We start from the raw sequence: 22,495 nt of genomic DNA on the forward strand, positions 1-22,495 counted from the left end.
ACAATCCATATTATTTACAACATAAATACGGTTATGACGGTTATCTTATTACAAACAACAAGCTATTATTAACAAACAGGCAGTTTCACACAAATAGCTTTGCATAAAAGAAACAGAATGGTGGAGAAAAAATCAACAAAACGCCGCATGCTGCCTGAATACAATAGACTGATAATATTTCGTTGGCCATACCAATACAAAATAAATGGTACTCAATCTGTCTATCACTTAAATGCGCTCTCTCTCTCTCTCTCTCTCTCTCTCTCTCTCTCGCACGGCTTCTGTGAGAGATAGTTAACTGAAACACTATGCGAGGAAAATGGAAACGAAATAACTGTCATTTTTGTGGTGATACGGTTATTTCATATTTATCGTTACAATTCAAAGACCATCGTGAGTTGCACAGCGCTGGTTCGAGCTCTTTTGCATTGTTCCATTCCAATGATAAGGCGGACACTTAGATAACGAGGATAATGAGAATGCGGATTCTTAGGCATTAGAAGGTGATATTTATGAAACATCGCGTAGCTTCAAAGAGTGTTACAGTATTTATTGTCAGAGGACACTCAAAAATTAGTAAATTTCGTGGAACGATAGATGTTTAGGAATCCCAAAGGTATCTTTCAAGGGATGGATAAAGGTCGTGATTTTATTCGGGTGATATTTCGGGTCATGTCCAATCCACATTCAACGCACATCTACGGTGTATTGGTGTTGTGGAGCGCAGTATCTGTGCTTGTATCGACATCGCGACATTAAACATGTTGTCTGGTCGTACGCCAGATCTACATTAAACGAATCCCTTCTGACTGTCCAAGGTGTGCTCAATTTTGACCATTTATGAATTTTTAATGGTTCATGCATTTAATGATCTATGCATGTATGCTAACTAGTGGTTTCTCACAGTGAAAATCATCCGCCAAGTGGTATTTTGAGAGATCGTCTTTAGAACTGTGTATTGTGTTTTTCCTAGAACATTTTCATGAGATTCATCATTGATGTAAAATTCTGGATAATTACACGCAAAAACAACTACATGTCGGGTTATTGTTTTATCCAAAAAATACGTATGTTCTGGGTTGAGTAGTCACCGAAAAAGTAGTTACAGTCGTGATTCGCTGGTTGGGCCACACCTCTGTCCAACCAACGAATTTGATTCGTTAGTTGGACCGACCGATAGATGTCAAAAACTCTCCAAAGGAGACGTTAGTAGTGTAATTGCATTTATTCACATCTCTAATAGTTGTCAGATTGATTGTCAAAGTAAATTCGACATAAGATTTTGGCATTCAGATGCTTTTTTAGTTGGATAATGGTCCAACTAGTGGAGATACAACTTAAAAGCGGTCCAGTTAAAAAGTGTCCAACCAGCGAATCACGACTGTACCTCAGTATTGTACAAGCTTACAAGTGTCTGAATAAGTACAACTAGCTGAATCGACTAGTATGTTGACCACAACTGTCTTCAAATTCCATTTATTATGTGCTGAGTTTGTGTAACAAAAAATCAAAGTTTATGTAGACTTTTGCAATTAGCCTCCCTCTCCCTAGTAGACAAACGTAAACGTTGACTAGACCCCCCTCCGTCCTACCATGGGTCCTCGTGGTTTATGAACTGTCCTTCAAGACTTTTGTGACTTCCGCTGCTGCATGGCTGCTGCAAAACTGCTAGATTTCAATAACTTACCTTACTTTTATTCCTATGCTGATGGTAGCGTTTGATGTTTTTTTTCTTGGAAAGCAATATTATTATCGACAATCAACATAAAATTAACGATGAATCGCCAAAAGTTCAATTGGAACGACCAATTAAGCACAAATCAGTCATGATTTCGGAAAATAATTATAAACACATTGCGTTATTAGTCAACTGAAGTCCTATATATATTTATCTCCAATTAATTTATTACACGGTTTATTTACAATTTTGTTACTTTGAATCGTTCAATTATATACATACACAGTTTAATGGTTTAATGCGCTTTACGTTGCACCACAGTTTTATTATGTGCTGAGTGTGTGTGTGTGTGTGCGGGTGTAGTAGCGTTCGGGTTATATTGAATATTTGTTGTTGGTAAACTGCTTACACTGCTTTTTAAAACATTATTGCGTCTATTGGAGATTAGCGTTCAGTTTGTCACTTTTCCTCTGCGCTACAATGCTACCATCGTCGATCATAATTTGTGGAGAGTCGGAGGGATGTATCCGTCTTTTAACGTCCCGTCTGCCAAAAAAATTTATCACATATGTCTAAATGGGGAAAACACTAGATTTTATCGTCATCGATAAACTGAGATGAGCTTGTTAAGTTTAGCTTCCAGTTCCAGTGAAAAATGTTGTAAAAATGAGCTAGAAGCAACCCCCCGGGTAGTTCCTCAAACCTTAATCAGAGAACCTGGCGAATGGAAAATAAATACTTGAAGGCAATTCAAAAACGACCCATTCAAGAGTGTTTCGGATGGGCAGATCAGTCACACTTTCTTGTGCATAATTTCACACTCCATTCAATAAATGTGTTATAATATATTCACTGAAAGCATGGGTGTGTGCATGTATTTGATCATCGATGGATCCAATTTGCTTGCATGGCACTTGAATGCGGTTGTTATGCCATTATGAAAACCCATCAGCAGAGTCCATATAGCTGAGAGGGATTGCGGTAGGTTCGAGGCACAATTCATCCCACTTGTCGATAATGGGTGGTGTGATTGTGGTGCAAATTCTGTCGCTTCTCTATGTACTCACTAGGCATGCCCGATGAATTGTAGATGATTGGTTCAAGAGTTATAAGGAAGAAGTGTTCACCCATTTAGATAAGATATAGTAATACCAACCGTAGTAGTGCGACTTGACAGACTGAAGACGATTGTTCCCAATTGTTTGCTGCTCCAACTATAGTTTTCAAAATTGTTTTTGAATGCACTGTATCTGTACAAGACTGCTTACATAAAAAATAACATTTCATTTCATTTTCGTTGAATTCGGCTAGCTGTTTGCTTTTTTGTTGTCGCAAAAACTTAACGATAAAATTCGCGATATTATATTTTTGGTCTATTTACAGCGCCAAGTAACAAATATGTATTTATCCAAAATGTTGTAAGCAGAAATTGAAACGTAATGGGACCAAAACTAATCATTGCTTTGACTTGCAATATTCATCCTCTATATGCAGTAAGTGTGTAGTCGATATATATATTTGTTCAAAAATTTACACTGACATTGTATTCAAAATTCTACGTTCATCACTATTTGCTAAGTCATTTTGTTTACTTAACCTATTCTCTTATGCTTAAATTTGTTTCAAATTATCTAGTTCATTATTTCCGTGCAACACTTTCCGCCTCCTGATCGTTCAAAAAATATAAACCCCCTTTGTTTTGAACGTCAAGAACAACATCTCTCAGCTCTCTGGTGTACATATAATTAAACTGCACTTACTTTGCTTCATTTACAGCGTCATTAACGTCTATATTTCTCGCATTTTACTTCAAATTGCAATTCTGCATATTAAACACTAGTGGGATCTTTTATTCGAAAAAAGTTCCTCTTATAGATTTATTTAACTGTATAAACGGATTTGTTGTCATTTGTTTCGGTTCCTAAAGAAATTAAAATTACCTTAAATTTCGCTGATGAGTAGCAATTATATTCAAAGCTTGATTTTTTGAATGAGATAAAATCACTTTATTACGAATCGTATAAGACTAAACAAAATGATTAGTATAGCAACTGATCATGAACCACATGTAAAACTAAAAACTATATGGCTATTAACGTGAAATAATCTATACATGCAATTGATCACGTCAGAAACTAATTATCCGATAAAATATTTATCCCCACCGTAGGTGTTTTTGAAAAGGGATCATCTCACACAATGACCTTGAATGTTCATGAAATCACTTCTAACTAGGGTTCGTCGCGGTTGCGGTAATTACCGCAACCGCGCGGTATTTACCGCACCCGCACCGCAAAATCTGCGGTGCGGTAAGGTACTTTTTCCCGTAGATGCGGTGCGGGAAAGAGCTTTTACCGCGCGGTTTTACCGCAACCGCACCGCAAAAAAATAATTGATGAAAATAATTTTGGTTATTCTAAATTGATAAACAGCCTGCTATTACGAAAGAAAGTCTAGCTGTGTCCGAAATATTTTGACGCTATTATTTTTACGACATATTTTGGACACTAGTTATTTTATACTTCTAAGTAAAACTTCACAAACTAACCATTTCAAACACATAAAATGCAAGATCCAAATAGAGTCCAAATTATTGGATCATCTAAAAATAATAAATTTGTACTCTTAAATCCAATTTAAAAATGTATAACTTCTGTTTGAAATCGTATCAATTTTTCAACTGTGAATTTTGATTAATTAAAAGGAATTAGAGATGAACTAATTTTGCTGGGACTTAAACACAACCCAAAGAATAGAATTATCTTCATCAAATCAAACGAATTTGGAGTAATTGGCAGTAAAGGATACAAATGTATGAAAGCGTCCAAAATAAGAAGGGGTCCAAATTAGGATGATTATTCTATCATTCGTTCATCAACATCGTATTTCTATCTTCTTTGATTGCTGTGTAAATTCAATGTGAATTTTTCTGCAGTCAATTTTATTGGACTCTTTCTCAAAAAGTATGCTACATAACTTTTTTTCGCGTACTTCCACTCAAATTTACGATAGTTTTCTACCAAATTAAGTCCTAATATTTTTCAGTTAAGACTTTTTTGTAGCTTTCGAAGTTAGTGTTTTTATAGTGTAGGGTATTGCATCTTTTTTTGTAATTCTCAAAGCCCCCTCTCATATTGTGACAAGTGTGCAAGTTAGCTCAGATGCCAAATACCACATAGTTTGACTCCCGTTCACTTCAATTGAAGTTTTTGCCATTGGCTCTTTGGGAAAATATTAGAGGCAAATACATTAAATGCTAGAACTTTCGAACTAGCCTTTAGAAAATTACACTTCATACATTTTTAAAGGGAGCAATCATAGTTTCTGAATAAGAATACATATGTTCATTGAAAAAGCGGAATTAGAGTTTTGGGATATTTTGTCCATAAAACCCCTTTTAATAATATTTCTGCTGTATGTTACAAATCTTTTTGCAGTTTTTCTAATGTTCAATAATTCTGTACCGGTAGAGACCGGACTCCTGATTAGATGTAATGTATAGAGTAATTTTTTTTCGTCAAATATGGCGTCCCTCTTATTGATGAAATACAATATGTTTTTATTTCACTGTATTAGAATATATGCGCTACTATATAGAAGTACTGGTATTTCGACTTTAAATTTTTTGTGTTGAAATTCCTTTAAGAATGAAAGGTGGTTTTTACTACATAAATGCGAAAATGATCCATTTCATTTTCATAAATGGATTGAAAATAAGACATTTAAAGAAAAAAATATTTTGTTTCCTATTCCATTTTTTTCAATTAACTGAAGGGTTGCTAAAATAAGTTTTCCAATTACTGCAGTAGAACGTTTTTAAAGGTATAATGTTTGCCTTAAAATGTACGGAATTCTATTAATAGAAAATGAAAAAGTTGATTTTTTCTTGAACATTACATTCTGAGGAGTCTCTTAAAGTTAAATTTCGTGTAAATAAGAATAACATTTTATTATATATACATTATACAAATGAACAATTTTGCAACACAATTTTTAAAAATTTAAAAATTTTACCGCATCTACCGCATTACCGCGCGGTGCGGTGCGGTAAATAAAGTGCGGTTGCGGTAAGCGGTGCGGTTTTATTATTTTTTTGCGGTTGCGGTGCGGACAATCCATTTACCGCACACATCCGCACCGCGACGAACCCTACTTCTAACAGTTCAAAAGTTCAAAGGACGGGGCCTTTTTATTCCGTGCATTGAATTATTGTTTTGGCCCAATTTCAGTTTTCAAATCGAGTTTGATAAATTGTTTAAGAGATGGTTGATGGTAACGGATTAGAGCTATAGAGTTTGTCAGTCACGTCACCAGAGCTTAACGAGATTGAGAGGGCCGTCGAGTGCCGCGTCGGGCTCCAGGGCTGGTATTACTGATGGGTCCTTCTATAGCTACTTATTTGAGTCTTGATTATAATCGTGTATATGAATCGTATCGACATTTCGAAGGACCCTCTAGTACAACATTTAATGTTAGTACCTCTAGACCCCTTGAAAACTCTTGAGTTCCATGTCTTTATTAGTCTGTGGTTGACCCATATTACTACAACTTGTTAATCCGTGCTATCCAAATCGGCTAAAATTGCCATAGTTACGACTTTTTCAATTTTTGAATATCCGGGTAACCTTTCAGCCTGTTAAATGTGTACGTGTCTGTTAAGGGGTTACACACCTTTATGTGAGAATAAAATGAGGGAAGTTTGATTTTATTTTAAAAGTATGTGGCAATGAATTCATTACTACAAAGTTATTGTTTTTTCATTTTTCAGCGAAAAAAACAAGCATGAATTTTTGAAAAAATATTGGAAATTGATGGAGTTATGGTCGTTTTCCTAAAACCCTTTTTATTTAAAGGGCGAACACGAAATTATTGCGACACATTCAACAGGGCATAACTTTTTTACCATTGGGTAAAAATCAACCAAATTTTGCACACTTTCTCATTGATGTGTATTGTTTACATGCTGTCAAACTCGAAGTCGTGTTTTTCGATTCAACGAAAATGGAGGTGAACCAACGCGAGTCGAGAGAACAAATTCTTTCCAAACACCTGGAATTTCCTGACCTGTCGCACTGGCAGTTGGGAAAAATGTTGAACATTCACCATTCAACCGTCTCCAGAGTGTTGAAGCGGTTCCAGGAGTGGTTGACGTTGGACCACGGCAAAGGAGCTGGAAGAAAACCGGGACCGGAGAACAAAAAGACGGAGGGAAAGGTGAAGCGGATGATTAAAGCAAATCCCGTCTCAAGCCGTGATTTGGCTAAAAAGATCGGCATGTCGCAGAGCTACGTCCAGAATGCAAAGAAGAGAGCTGGACTACATACATACAAGGTACAGAACTTCCCAAACCGCGATGAGCGGCAACAATCGACGGCTAAAACTCCGGCACGGAAGCTCTACGAGAGGACGCTGACAAAATATGGCTGCTGTGTGATGGACGACGAAACGTACATAAAAGCCGATTTTAAGCAAATTCCGGGGTTGGAGTTTTTCACCGGCAAGAGCATGTTCTATGTGGACGACAAATTTAAGAAGAAGAAAATGTCGAAGTTCGCCTCCAAATATCTCATTTGGCAGGCCATCTGCTCTTGCGGACTGAGGAGTGAGCTTTTCGTGACAAAGGGCACAGTAAATGGCGAGATCTACAAATCTGAGTGCCTCGAGAAGCGCCTTTTGCCGTTCTTGCGGCAGCACGACGAAGCTCCGCTATTTTGGCCAGATTTGGCATCCTGCCACTATTCTAAAAGTGTCCTGGAGTGGTATGAGGCTAATTCTGTCCATTTTGTTCCAAAGGACCGCCAAACTGTCCGGAGCTGCGCCCGGTGGAGCAGTACTGGGCGATGATGAAGCGGGAACTTCGGAAGTGCAAGAAGACAGTCATAGACGAGAAGGACATGTTAAGAAAATGGAAAAAAAACTGAGAAACTGGTACCGGATGACACTGTAAAGACTTTGATGGAGGGCATCAAGTGAAAATGCGTTCAATTTTACACCCAAGGCTCCTTCGATTAACTTGTCTTTTGATTTTTGAAGTAAATATATGTATAAAACTACCCTAAAATTTTGGTTTGATTTTAAACATTATAAGAAAATTGGCATGACCTTTAAGCATGGCTCTTATCATCACGATAGAAGGCTCATGGTGATCACGATAGAAGTCCAGCAGATCAACTAACATCGCAAAACTCAAAAAGTTCCATTAGTAATGAAGTATTCCTCGTTCCTTAACGATTAGATGAATAATTAATATTTTTCCTGCATACGGGAACGTTTCTTCCCAAAAAATCGACGTTTTGAGCACTAGAAATTGTACAGTGACCCGATTTTATCAGCTACCGAGTTTATCTACCCCCGATTTTATCAGCTTTTTAACCCGATTTTATCAGCTTCGAATGAAAATTGATAGTTGGTAGTTTGATGGGCTCTAGCAGACGATCCAAGTTGAATCCCCTTAAAGGAAGTTTAAGCTAAATAATCGAAAAGGTTATGAGGCTATATCAAGGGACCAAAGAAGAATAGTTTTAGAGCTTTGGCTAGTTAAAAAGAAAGAAAAATATATGTCCCGATTTTATCAATGTCCCCGTTTTATCATCCTAAAATTCACCAAGGGGCTGATAAAAACGGGTCTTCACTGCATTAAAATGAAAATATATGCATAAAAATGGAATCGTTAAGGTACGAGAAAAAATATTTACGAGCAATTGAAAAAAATTGAAGTTGAGTAGCTTTTTGACAATCGTAATCATGGATAAGCCATTTTTGTAAAAATAACATTTTGAGATAATTAAAAAAAAGTTTAAAGTTTAAAATTTCAAGTTACTACTGCTCTAGGTAAACGAAGCGTGCTTCGAAGCGCTGTAACTTTCGATATACTTTCAAATAAAGCAAAAAAAAATTTTTCGATTTTTTGAAAAATAAGAAGGTATGTAACCCCTTAACAACGTTATTAGAGGTACACGGAATTTATTCGTGTATTCGAACCTCGATGTTCCCATCGCCTATATACAGAGGCACTCATGTCATATTGCCATATTCAACGATATAATTTGTTTCACTAAGCAAACGCTTCTGTTTGATTAACAGTCTGGAACATAATCAGTGCGCTATGTCTAACATGGTGAAATTGTAGGGTGTAAACATTAGCCATCAATAGCTCCATTAGCACTCTTAATATTTTTTCACTTATCAAACCGATGATTTTTTTAGGGGAACTGAATAGTAAATAGGAATATATTTTAACTACATCCCATTTTTGTACATGTTCGACACAGTAGGTATTTTATTACCTACTGTGTCGAACAATATTTTGCGTCGGGCAGTAATCAACATTCATTTTGATAATAATTGACTGAGACCGCCGTTCGAATTCTCATAGAAAATTGGACGTTATTCAGATTTCACAGGTTATGCACCCAGTTCCTATGTGCAAATTCAGCAAAAATCACTGCACAAGGGAAAACCTTGTGCGGAAGTAGCGAAGAAAAGTCCGCGTACTATAACCATAAACAGCAAACTGTTATCTTATGCCATGCCACCAATATCTACCGATCTGACAACTTCACTCAACAACAATCGCGCCCAGTATCTCCACGCCAACAACCGATGTATTTTATGCAGTTGTATTGAAATTTTAAATGCACAAGTCTTCTTTTCCGGCCATCACATCATGTAATGAGTATACTTCATACGTATGACTATGAATGAGGTGTGACACTCAATTACCTGACAATCCTGGTTTTCATATGATCGTGTGCTTTTTAGATATCAATCTAATAATATTCCAAACATCAGTAATAGGGTAATACGGCCAAATTCCCCCCGTGTAGTGCTAAACTGACAAGCCACTGCAAAAAGTAAAATTATTTTGTTTGTTCAGTTTGATAAGCTAGGAACTGATAGCGGAAATTTTAAAATGCATGGAAAATACGTATTGCTTGGTCTGAGTAGGATAACGACTGATGTTTCTTGTTATCAACCAATAAGTGATCTCTGATTAAATGGGGCTTTCAAGTATATTTTTACTGAGATGGAAACCAGTTAGTGTTGAACCTGTAGCCTTCGTCTGGCATGATCCATTCTCGTTGGTACAGATGTGTTCATGACTGGTTTATGAATGAATGTTCCTACTTACAAGTGGATTGATCACTTCGCTTGGTTGGAGATACATGTCGTCCTTGGGTAGGTTGTTCTAAATGCGAACGAGAAGCACTTTAGTTTGCATCAAACCAGAGAAAGTGCGCATTGTTTTCTTTTGTTTATTGCTACTGCTGTTTGTGGTTGACATTTCAAGCAATTTTGACGTTGTCAAACTGACTCCCATCAATCGGTGGAAATACGATGTTGCCTATTGTCAAACTTTGTATGTAGAGATAGGGATGCCAATTGCCTGAATTCAGCAGATCGCCAGAATTCGAAATTATTGCATCGCAAAGTTAGAAACGTCTCGGGGCAGTGAATACCACAGTTTCCAGAGTGCCCGATATTTACCGCCAGAGATAAATTTAATTTCGCCGAAAAATACAAACAAACGAAAATCCGTAATCGGCCAATTTTTTTGTCTGGCAAGAAATTTTCAGTTGCGCTAACGAAATAAGATTAAAGTTACAAGGGATCTTGAACTAAAGTAGCGAGCTTACCAAAAAAAGTGTCTTCATAAATGTAAAATATCTCTTCAGAAAAGACGGTTTCTTCTGATATTTAACCTGATTTGCAAAATCAATTCTAGAGTTGTTTTGAGTTATCAAAATAAATTTTGGGCCCAAAAACTGTAATACGCCAAACTAAATTTTGAAGCGTCAAATTTGGAACCCCAGTGCTTAATACGGTTCATATTTAGAGAGTAGCGAAAAATGAGACAAATCGCATTTTTTTTAATTTGTTTATTTAGCATCGCTCTTTGCAATGACTTAACGGACCCGTAAACATTTGCAATATTTACCATATGTAAGTAAACATATAAACAAATATTATGATCGCCGGATCTCGAGCACGCAGCTTTCGATTTCGCTTCTTTCGCAATAGGGAAACATTACTTTAGTCGTCCACTCATTTATAGTGTTGGCTGTTGAAGTTGGGGTGCTTGATGGTGCGTTTGTAGTTAACGTTATGGCCTGAGCAGTTGCCACAAAGTTGACAACCGTTTTTGGCTCAGATAATGATATTAAAGCCTGTGTTTTAAATTAATGTGCCGCGGATGAGTGGAAAACTGGTTGTGATTCATTCTTCTCACGATTCGAATTCTGCTCTTCATGGGTGCATAGTTTGTTTGATAGTAGTTCCGTGAGGTTTGAGTATAGTATAGTGAAGTAGGCGGGAATAGGTCGTACGACCTGCATCCACACTAAAAATAATACCCGAGAAGAAATTTATCCTAGTATCAGGAGTAACGGATTCTACTTCTCTTACTTGCGGAATGTATTTTTCAATTGGCCATATTGTCATTTTCCATATGCACGAGAACCTTTGTTCATAACTTTTTAGCGTGTGGGTAACAATAGATAGCTCGGAACCGCACAGTATCCCATTCGACCAAGATGTTTAAAGGGCACCAAAGCGGCAGGAAACGAGGGACAGTATAACTATTGAACCAGTTCAAACGTCAATCCGACATTTCGATTCAAGTTTCAATTTATTTTAAACAACAACATTCAAACGTTTGGTACACCAGGTATACAACATTTGGACCAACCAACCAGAAAACTTTGTTTGGATGGCGATCTGTGGATGTAGAAAATATGCAGTTCTGCCAACGACACGACTAGACACTTGCATTCCGAAACTGTATCGCAAATCTGACTACCCCTCAGTAACTCAGGTAACTGGTACTGTCAAATATGACATTTGGTAGGAAAATGTATGAAACCTGCAACACTGAATATTCTGTTATTTTTTCCAAACAACCTTCCGTGGCAACCCCTGGTTACGCTGTATGAACTTATTTGTTTACAAAATCGTTAAAAAAAATTCGGATAAATATTTTGAGTAGTGTAAAGAGTAATTTAACGTTTGATTGCTTTTTATAATGTTGTGGCCACATTGCTGATTCAAAAGCAACTATGAGTAAGCGGCAGTTCAAAAGTTAGCGCTATGGGTGATTATGCAGATACATTAAAGAGCGATTTCATCGGGAGCGGCTTCATCGAAAAGCAGCAAATCTACAGAAAAGCAATCTAAAGAAGTTGCCGGCCTGGAGCCAGCATTCAGCGAACTGGACATAGCTAAAGCAAATTAACACAGTGGTTTCTAACACCGATTTTAATGCGCACCGTCACCAAATATATGCTTGGTATATTTGTCGTTGGTATCAAAATCCTGTTAAGCATCCAACATGTATGAAAACATTCATACAGATTCACCAATACAAAGGAGGGTAATGCAATATCATGTAATCATTACTTTGAATGATGAAGGTCAACGGAGACTGGTGTACGTTCATCAGCACTAAGTTGAGCATGCCGGTAGCTACATGATAACCCAAAATTACGCCAAAAATTCGAAAAACTAAAACAGTGATATTAATACTTTATATTATTTATTTATTTATCATGGTAATTCATAAAAAATACTCGTTTAACATTTACTTTCCTCGCAGATTTAATTTTTTAACTGATTTTCTAGATTATTTTCGATACTCGAAACCAGCATTTTCCTGCTCCAATGGCTTTTTTTGGCTCATGATTGAAAATTTGTAGTGTTTTGTAAGCTCTTTTTTCACTCAATTTGAGTTCATAATTTTTAGACGCACCACATTGCAGCGGATTTAGCGTGAGTTCGAAGGATTCCACAATTTCTGGGATCGACGTTCAAGTCGTACGTTTGAATATGTTCACATATATACATTGGATGATATTTGTCGCCTGGTTTGGCGAATTCTTTAAAAAGGGGTGCATTTTGGGATGTCTGGATGGTTTGGACATTAGTACTCGCATTTGCGAAAAATGATATCAGTAAGAAAACGGGTAGTTTCAGAAACATGATAATTCGACATAGAAACAAATGTAATATTCCTAGCATCATCCCAATCGAAAGTTTTATAAATTGTCTCTTAGCTGCAAGACTTTTATAGAAATGAATTTTAGCTCACTATTAGTGTGATAGTTAATGCTGAATTGGTGTTTAGATCCGAGTAAAGAAAGGTGATTATTATTCATTTCGCCTTGGTGGAGCATCGATATGCCAATACCGATCGCAGCATGTTACTGTTTTATCTAATTTTGGATTACATATTGTCAAGTCATTGGCACTTAGCTTAGCTTTGCTGCTGAACGTGCCTTGGGACCGCTAGACTCCCCCAAAAGCATCTTCATGTGCTGAGTGTGGAGATTCGAGTGTAGGAATGTCAGGGAGCAAGTGTGAAATTGATTTTATTGCTTTGATCGTATCGCGTAGAGCACGATCTACCATCGCTTGCAGCAGTTTTTGTAACAAAGAATCGACTACTGTCATTTCGTTTAGGATTTGTATGTGTGGGGAAGGTTGATGTGGTCACTTTATCGTAGTAATTTTACTTATTATGGGTCTTTTAAGTGCACAAGTGCTCAACTATCTCGGATATTGTTGGCTGCTGAACAGGACTAGAATGTTTTTGATGTACTTGTAAGTTTATAGCGATATGCAGCCGGTGTGGTAGTCTGACTGTGAAAGATGACGTTACGAACTGCTGGTTCACTGCACCGTGTTACTGGTAATATTCGTTGTTTGTAGTCCGAATTTGTGATTTCAGAGGTTGTAATTAATTTTCGAACAAATTCGTCAACTGATTATTTTTCACATTGCTCTGAAATTGAGGGTGTTCTGCAGTCAAACGTAATACATTGGAATTTAACGTACCAAGTTTGTTGAGGATTTCCGGAAAACGCAGATAATTCCGCCGACTAAAAGCTCATAATTATTTTCTAGTTTCAGAAATTTCTTTGAGCAATTTGATGTTTTGTTTTCTTTCCTGTTGTGGATTGTTAGGATACGCATATCAATATTGAGAAAATCAAGGCAGTGTTGCCCGAGAAATTCATTTCATACCATTAACGAGGGGTTGCTCAATGTTCTGGTAACTGGTGGTAAATTTCTCGGACACTTTTTCTTCGAAATTTTTCATGAAGTTTCAGGTCGTGTCGTTGCCTGTAAATGGACAATTGGACACATGGAATCGCCCAAAAGTAACTTTTTGAAGGCGATGGCTCAACACTTTTTGGACAGATTTAGCATGTTTCAATCTTCCTGTTAAGTCTTATATTGGCACAAAACCAATAAGGGACTATCCATATACCACGTGGACAATTTGGGGGGGGAGGGTAGGGGGTACGAAAAAGTCCACGCTTGTCCATGGAGAGGGGGGTAGGGGTACAGAAATAGTCCACATGGACACATACTTATATTTTTTCGTAACGAGGTCGTAAAACAAATTGGCATCATTGGCATAAGTGTTTGATGTTTTCCTTCAAATCATCCCAAAACTGTGCAACATTTAAAGAGCTCCCAACAGCATAGCATGTGCATGCCACAAAATCAGTGGATATCAAAACCGAACAAAATGTTGCTTCCAGAAACACTTGCTACAATCTTGTATATCGTTTTCAACAAATACTTTAGAATTATTATAAATCATGTTGTTGATTTTACATGGTTCAACACAATACGAATATCTGAAATTGGAAACCCTTTTTATATTACTTGATAAAAACATCGTGAAAGTTCACGTGGACATTGCGTGGAGGGGGGTAGGGGTATATCAATTGTCCACTTAGGGGGAGGAGGGGGTCAAAAACGAAGGTTTTTTGGTCCACGTGGTATATGAATGGCCCCTAATGTTGTTTTGTATTGCATCCGCCCTATCGAAAAAAATTTAAACCGAAGACAAACGTTCATGACATCCCAAAAAATAGTTTGAAAATGCCCAATTGGAAGTGTTTAGACATATCAACTCTGGCTTTACTCTACATTCGATTAAATCAGTCACGGCAAATGTGCCTGCATTTGAGGATATATGAAGAAATTCGCACATTTGTTAGCGTAAATATTTTTATAAATATTCTTGTATGATGCCTCACACAAGCAATTCTCCTTGCTAAATACACCTCAGTTTTTGGACAAATGAGGAATGCTAAGGCATATTACGTGTCGCTGCAACGTGAGCTCAGCGTTTCGACTGTTTTACAGTACTGCAATCGAAACGAATTGTACCGATCATATCGATAAATTTGAGTAATTTTAAATTTCGTTCTGAGAGCAATGTTAAACAAACTTTACGTGACAACTAAGGTATTGAATACCTTTTTGTTTCACCTGTGACCGAGTAGAGGGCGCCAACACTAACTTTTTATAGAAGAGAGATAGAATATCGAGATATTCGGAAGAATTACTGAAAAATGTTTGTTCTACAACTTTGAAGAAGACATAAATTTCTTACCTCTCTCCTTTGAAAAGTTAGTGTTAGCGACAGTTAGTTAGTGGGAATCGAGTACCGATACACAATCATGCACTGCTAGGCCCCATGCAAAATTGACTCGGACATCGCTTCGTTAAAAGTTTAGTAACCTCTTTTAACAAAGTCGGATAGACTAGCAGTCTTCGCCAAACTTGTAGACAATTAAATTACCTTTCTTGTTTTCACTTATAGTAATAATACAATGTATACAGTGCCAGCTAGCGGCGAATATGTGAGCTAGTGCTTTTTCTCCATGCAAATTGTCGAAAAATCCCATACAAACTTCACGTTGGTCTGGTAGCTAGACCGATTTACTTCAAATTTGGAGCAAGTACTTTTTTAGATACCAGCGAAACGTCGAACGTCAACTGAAATCCAAGCCCAAGTCGTTTTGGAAATATGTGAACGAGCAGCGAAAAGAATCCGGGTTACCATCTTGTATGTCATTAAATGGAGTTTTAGGCACCGACACTAGGGAAATTTGCCAATTCTTTTCCGACAAATTTTCAAGCGTTTTTTCCGACGAGAACCTTTCCCCACAACAAGTCGCTGCCGCTTCAAATCTAACTCCTTCTCTTGGACGAACCATCAACCGAATTTGTGTCGATAACGCTGCCATTCTTGCAGCAAATTCCAAGCTGAAAGCATCTAGTTCCCCGGGCCCAGATGGCGTTCCCTCGATTTTTGTCAAAAAAGTGCATCAGCGGGCTTCTTGAACCACTTCGGCGAGTCTTTGTGCTATCACTCAATACTGGAACATTCCCTTCCTGCTGGAAAGCAGCGCACATGTTTCCAGTTTACAAAAAAGGAAACAAATCGAACATTGACATTTATCGGCGAATCTCGTGTTTAAGTGCAGTATCAAAAGTATTCGAGCTGGTTGTCTTAGACCCTCTTTTCTTTCACTGCAAACACTACATTGCAGACGATCAACACGGATTTATGCCTAAACGATCGACAACGACTAACCTGCTCTCGTTCACAACATATGTACTCGATGGATTCGCTGACGGATTGCAAACCGATGCTATTTACATGGATTTATCTGCGGCCTTCGACAAAATCAATCATGATATCGCAATAGCGAAGCTGGGCAAACTCGGTATTCATGGACAACTACTGCGCTGGTTTCGTTCCTACCTCGATGGAAGGCAACCCCAAATCAGCATTAAGGACTGTCTATCTACACCATTCTTCGTTACATCCGGCATCCCACAAGAAAGCCATCTCGGTCCAGTGATATTCCTCCTCTACTTTCATGACGTCAACATCAAATTACAAGGACCCCGCCTTTCTTTTGCCGACGACATGAAAATTTTACAACAAATACGGGATAAAACCGATGCCGAGCTTCTTCAGAGGGAACTGGACAGCTTTAGTACGTGGTGTAATCTAAACAGAATGGTTTTAAACCCGAGCAAATGCTCAATCGTTACGTTCACGCGGAAACGCCATCCGATTCAGTTTAACTACCATCTCTTCGACTCGAGTATTCCAAGACACTCTAACGTCAAGGATCTCGGAGTCATCATGGATTCGGCACTAACGTTCAAACCACATACATCATCCATTGTGGATAAGGCTTCAAGACAGCTTGGGTTCATCTTCCGAATAGCGAAAAACTTTAAGGACGTATACTGTTTAAAATCTCTCTATTGTGCGCTGGTTCGCTCAACACTGGAATATTGTTCTGCTGTTTGGAACCCTTACTACCAGAACGGTGTCGACAGAATCGAGGCCGTCCAACGCCGGTTCATACGCTTTGCACTCCGACATCTTCCTTGGCAAAACAGATTTCAGCTGCCGAGCTACGAAAACCGTTGTCAGTTAATACAGCTCGATACTCTAAGCATCCGGAGGGACTGCTCTCGAGCCCTGTTCGTCTCGGACTTACTGTCTGCCAGGGTGGATTGCCCTACAATCCTCGGACGCCTCGATCTTCAAGCTCGCGTTCGAGCTCTGCGCAATAACTTTCTTCTGCGAGTCCCGTTCAGGAGAACTAACTATGTGCGCCAGAGCGCTATTACCGGACTCCAGCGTGTGTTTAACAGTGTGGTGACGGCGTTTGACTTCAACCTGACAAGGAATTCGATAAAAACTAAAATAATGCGTATTCTGAAATGTAATTAGTTTAAGTAACCACCATTGGGGCCAAGGGGTCTGTTGGTGACGGTACAACAAATAAACAAGTACTCCTGGTGGGACTAGGAATCGACTGAGGGGTGGGCCGATAGGGGTCATTTTTTTCTTGTCACTCTAGTGCACAGTAATGTACCAATATTGATTACTTGCATGACTGCTAATTTGATGCCAAACTGAGAAGATACGGGAATACCAGCTACCATTTGCCCAAACAAATGCCGTCAGTCAGTAGACTTTTTGTTATGATTTTCAGATGGTCTACTAGGAACCTTGAAATTTATATTCTTTGCTGTCACTAATTGAAGTAAATTCCTCGTTTCATGAAATGCAGATTAAGAAAATTCCAGCCAACCCCTCGAAGCGGAGATGGCCTTCCCTTTCCGAGTTGGTATTTTCAGAAATACACCAAAAGAAGCAATAAGAGGAAAACTAGCACAAGTCCAAGTAGATGTTGACGTTGAAGGCCAGCATGTTGTGTTTCCCAGTCGCTGGCCAGTTGATTGTTATCCGATCCTTTTCGACGTAGGGTCGGCTCAATTTTAGATAAGTTGTCTATGGGTTTCACACAAGGAAGTCACCTATTGATCTTTGGTGCATTCGATATATATGCAGTTATGTTTGCAAAATTGCTCAATGGTGTCATCGTGATGACCAGCAAATATTGAGTTCTAGAAGCGATAACAGCGCTCCCAGTTGTCGAATATGAAAGCTTTTTTAAAGTATTTTGTTGTTCGTTAACAGTTCCGCTCGGTCTATTTATTTCAGAGTAGTTCCGAGATATTTCTCATGCAGAAGGAGAAAAGTGCAACCCGAGTGTCGGATTCGAACCGTTTACTGTCAAATGCATTCAAAGGTCATTCGAAAAATCAAGGCGAATTATGATTTCACGAAAAAAATGAATGCTGCACTGTACACAAGTTACCAAGCAAGTAAACAATCCAACCTCAAATAACAAATAGCGTTCAGCTCACTGCCTCGTAGGCTGTACGACCAAGTGCTGATGAAATTCGATGGATGTGACTTGATCGAGGACGAAATATATGAGAATTTCAAGCAAATCCCTGGGCTGAAATTCTACAAGGCGGGACCCACGGTAATGTTCCTAGAAGATTCGAATTCGTTTTCGAGAAAAATTTTGCGAAAAAAATATGATTTGACAAGAAATCTATTCCTGTGGCTACAAAACCCACTTTTTGTTACGGTTAAGACCATAAACATTTAAAAAGAAGTGCCTCAATAAACATAGTTTTCCCATCATTAAGCTCTATGATGGTATTGTCCTACGTTGGTACGAAATTAGTCAGTTGGTCATTACCCGATATTGGTCCGACGATAGTCCAACCATGGCCCGACATTCCATCTTATATCCACCATCATCACCTTTCAATTTTCTTACATGATCAATTTAGTTCACTATCGTTCAGCAAGTGAAATGTTACTGTTGAATTGATTTTCGTCCGAAAAGGTGATAGCTCAATGCGGGAGGATATCAGCTATAAGCTGACACCACTAAAATTGTTCCGCTCTGGACTGTTTCTGTAATTAAACCTAACAAACGTAAAGAACTGAATGAAATTGTTTATACGATGCAGTCTTTCACTGGCCTTGTTGCAAACTCATCAGCAAAAGATATGCGAAATAAAAAAATGTCCTTTGCTCTTATTTTCTCTTAACTTTCATTTTGGAATGCACTTTTTACAAACTTGTTCAATCCTTTTTTACTCTCGGCCCCCGTCAGTAATCCAACAGAGGAATGATACCTACGGATATTTGTTACTTTCATGCTTCGTCTATGTATTTTATTTCCATTCGGTTCTTTTTTCCGATGGAAAAGGCAATGAAAAACGAAAACAGATTTTTCTTTCTCGTATTCCCTCTTCTGTGTTTCACAGAGTAATCAAGTACGGTTTAGTGTGCGGTTATCATGCCTAGCAGGAATAGCATTTTTATGCAATCTACGACAAGTTTTGAACCTGTTTAACTTTCAAATAAATTTTAGCCGAAGAAAAGGTGGAAATTTTCATCAAATCTTAATGTTGAACGGAACACTTTACACTTGACTTGCATAAAAATGTCATCCTGAGATTGCACAATTTTTTTTGCTAAATGCGGTTTTGCGAAGAGGAATTTTCTCAGATTGCACAACGCTTGTGTAATTTTGTCTACATTTTTTTTACAACTCGTCTTGATGCTTTCTTCGTTCCGAGGGATGCCACATCGATGGTGATGTTGATTCCTGGTGGGGTGGTGCTATGTGGGTGGCTGTCTGCTGACTAGGCTCTCCGGCTATGTTACTATAGCTTCCAATGGCGATGTTCTATCATCTACCACTCCACTGACGACTGGCGGGATAGGTGCTTTCGACATTCAACTCAGCACTAGCCGCCATCAATGGTGGCGATGGCTGCGTTGAGGATTGTTTTTTTCGTTGTCGAACCGGTGTACCATCGAACTGCCGAGACAAATGGCTGTTGGGGGATTTCCACTCATCGCTTGTGAACCGTCGTGACCAACAGGGCGAAATTGCCAATCGAATACCATTCATCTGCCATCGGATCAGAAGCAGCCAACTGGTGAGTATGGTTCCGAAGGAGATCACCAGCAGAAATGGGAAACCTTGCCGCTTGCCAAGTTGAGAAGCGGCTCCAGTTTGCATTGCCTCTGGATGTTCGCCTGAAAGAACCGCCCGGACTGATATGAGCGTTAATAAATACACAATGAACCGTAAACGAGACGGTGAACTGATCCTGCACAGAGCGTGAGACGGTCAGTTCGATGTGTGACAGCTTTTGTTGCCATGTGGCAAATCCAAAAATGATGAGCTGGCAAACAGAATCTCTGTGCAGGATCGCTTACGGAAGGCTCGAAACAAACTTACCGTTCAACACGTGAACCCGCACGCTGGCCACATCTGCATTGGACGGCGAACAGCTGTATTTGCCGGAATCGTCCAAGTCAGCATTCTGGATTAGCAGGTGGGATGTGGTTACATCTCCCTTCTCGGTAATAACAGACACGCCACCGCGGCTCGAGTCGTAACTGATGACCTCGTCGTGGTGGTACCAGAAAATGTATGCCGGTGGTTCCGGGCTGTACTTGACGGCACAGGTCAAATTGATGGTGCTGCCCTTGTCGACGTGTAAATCCGGACCACCAATGATGGTCGCCGTGGGGACTGGAATGGGCGAGAAAATAAAAATGAAACGGGGATAAGTAAGTCGCGGCAAAGTTTATTATTTTGTGCTACCAATCGTCGAATATAGTTGCTAACGGATCCGGAACCCTCAATTATTTCAGTATAGGATTTGAAATATTTCCTTCCATGGGGTGGGGGGTATCCCCCAATGCTTTAAATCAGATTTACTTCCAATGGAGAAGCTCGTTAATTTTCTCCCTTTATTTTTCCTACATGGTTTCAAAACAGACCTACGCGAACGGACGAAGTAACGTGGGTTGTTTTTAATGGATTTTAGTACCGTGCGAAGCGTCAAAACAAAAAGCGTATTTTTCTTTCTCCTTTCCCCCATGAGATTTGATTTATCGTACAACTCAGCAAGATGATTTCTCTTCTCGCTGATTGCGGTGTTGATTAAGTGAGTCAGCGAATCTAGCATTTGATTGTGGTTTGGTTCGGTGTTGGTACGTGGCGTCGTTGATGAGAAATAATTTCAATTAATTAGTGTTTAATCAGGATGTTTCTAAATTAAATCAAATATATTACTAGATCAACGAATTCCCTCTCAGAATACTAAGCATAGATTATTATACAACATTAAGTAGTTATGAGTGGAACTCGTGTTGCAAAGTTGAATTGATTTTTTTGCCTTCACGGCGCTATGACTGGATTTTTTCGAATTCGGCGAATATGGACAAGAATTACATTCAGTGCCGTTGAACGCTAGATCAACGAATTTCAGCAAACTTGAGTCGCATATACTCCAGCATCAGTTAACATTAGTTGTGGTTTTTATAGTAAGGTTTAAAAAGCTTCAAAAGCCTGACCTGTACTGTATTGACGCTGTGTGGGACTCACGACTTACGTTCGTGTGTAACCACTTAAAACACACCTTACTCTTTACGCCCTTCTTCCCCATGGAACTACGTTAAGGTATTACTTCGTGGGGGGATCGTTGTGCTTTCGTCGCACCTATTTCTTCTGCTATATCTTGGAGCCTCACTTGGTTCATGAAATGGATCGCCATTTGATCTTTAATTTAACTCTCGACTGTTCTCATGGTTCTTATCTCCATCTATTACATCGCCGTTTATCTCTCGTCCTCGTGAGCCGTTTAGGTGCTGATATCTTGAGCCATTTAGCTCCTGTTTCCGTGAGTCATTCAGCTCCCGGCCTTTTCACGATCTACTTAGATAGTCCCCGACGGTGAACTCACCCTATTCCGACCGACAGTTTACCAACGGAGGAATTTCTCCCAACACCGATACTAACTTTCTTGAGCCATTTAGCTCCATGCTTTATTGAGATCAACTCGGATATTATCTTACTCCGACTGAGAGTTTCCCGGCAACGGAATTTCTCTCGGTACCGGTGTTTGTTTTGTGAGCCAATTAGCTACCCTTTTCGTCACGATTCTGTCGGGCAGTCCACGGCGGCGAATCTACCCCACCATGAATTCCCCGGCGGTAGATTACTCCCGATACTGATGTTCGTTTTCGTGAGCCATTTAGCTCCCCACTTCGTCTACTTAGTCAAGTCCCCGGCGGTAGATCTAGCCTACTTAACGGGCCATCGAGTAGCTGTTGAGCGTCCACTGGCGCCCCAACGCTCCAGGTTACTCACGAGCTTCCCGGTAAGGTGTTGAGGTCGGTCCGACGATTCCGGTGAAGCCTGACGTCCGGCTCACTGGTGCCCCGACGATCCGAACCCAGTGCTACGTCGCGTACTACTCAACTGGTCCCCGGCGGTGGACCCAGTTCCCCGGTGGCGTAATTTCTCCCGAAATCCGATTTGTGGTTTCACGGCGTCGTTCTAGCCAATGGCACTATTTTGTTGGTCCTTTCTCCACTTTCTCTGCTACTGGAAGAGTATACTCGTAGTCACTTTGTTGACAGCGTCCCAGATATGCTCGTCGTGGCACATCTCTTCGACGATATTGTCAACTGTCACACCAAGCATACCTCTATGAACTTCTTCGAACGTAGGGCATTCGAAGACCACGTGTTCCGGTGTCTCTTGCACGTCCACACACTTCGAGCAAAGGGGTGACGAAGCGTGTCCAAACCTATGCAGGTAC

The 22,495-nt window shown here is 39.3% G+C and overlaps 1 protein-coding gene across 1 annotated transcript in view; it reads right to left on the reverse strand.

Annotated features, from left to right (window-relative positions):
* Positions 1-1,861: 1,861 nt before the first annotated feature.
* Positions 1,862-22,495, reverse strand: part of LOC131687189 (uncharacterized) — a 185,055-nt gene continuing 164,421 nt past the window's right edge. The window contains exons 4-5 of the mRNA XM_058971240.1: positions 20,122-20,418; positions 1,862-19,916 (exon numbers count right to left, since the gene is read on the reverse strand). Coding sequence (XP_058827223.1) covers positions 19,564-19,916; positions 20,122-20,418 — 650 coding nt within the window. The 3' untranslated portion in view covers positions 1,862-19,563. The remainder of the gene's footprint in view (positions 19,917-20,121; positions 20,419-22,495) is intronic.

The sequence above is a fragment of the Topomyia yanbarensis genome, chromosome 3 (genome assembly GCF_030247195.1).
Source record: "Topomyia yanbarensis strain Yona2022 chromosome 3, ASM3024719v1, whole genome shotgun sequence".
Taxonomy (NCBI): Eukaryota; Metazoa; Arthropoda; class Insecta; order Diptera; family Culicidae; genus Topomyia; species Topomyia yanbarensis.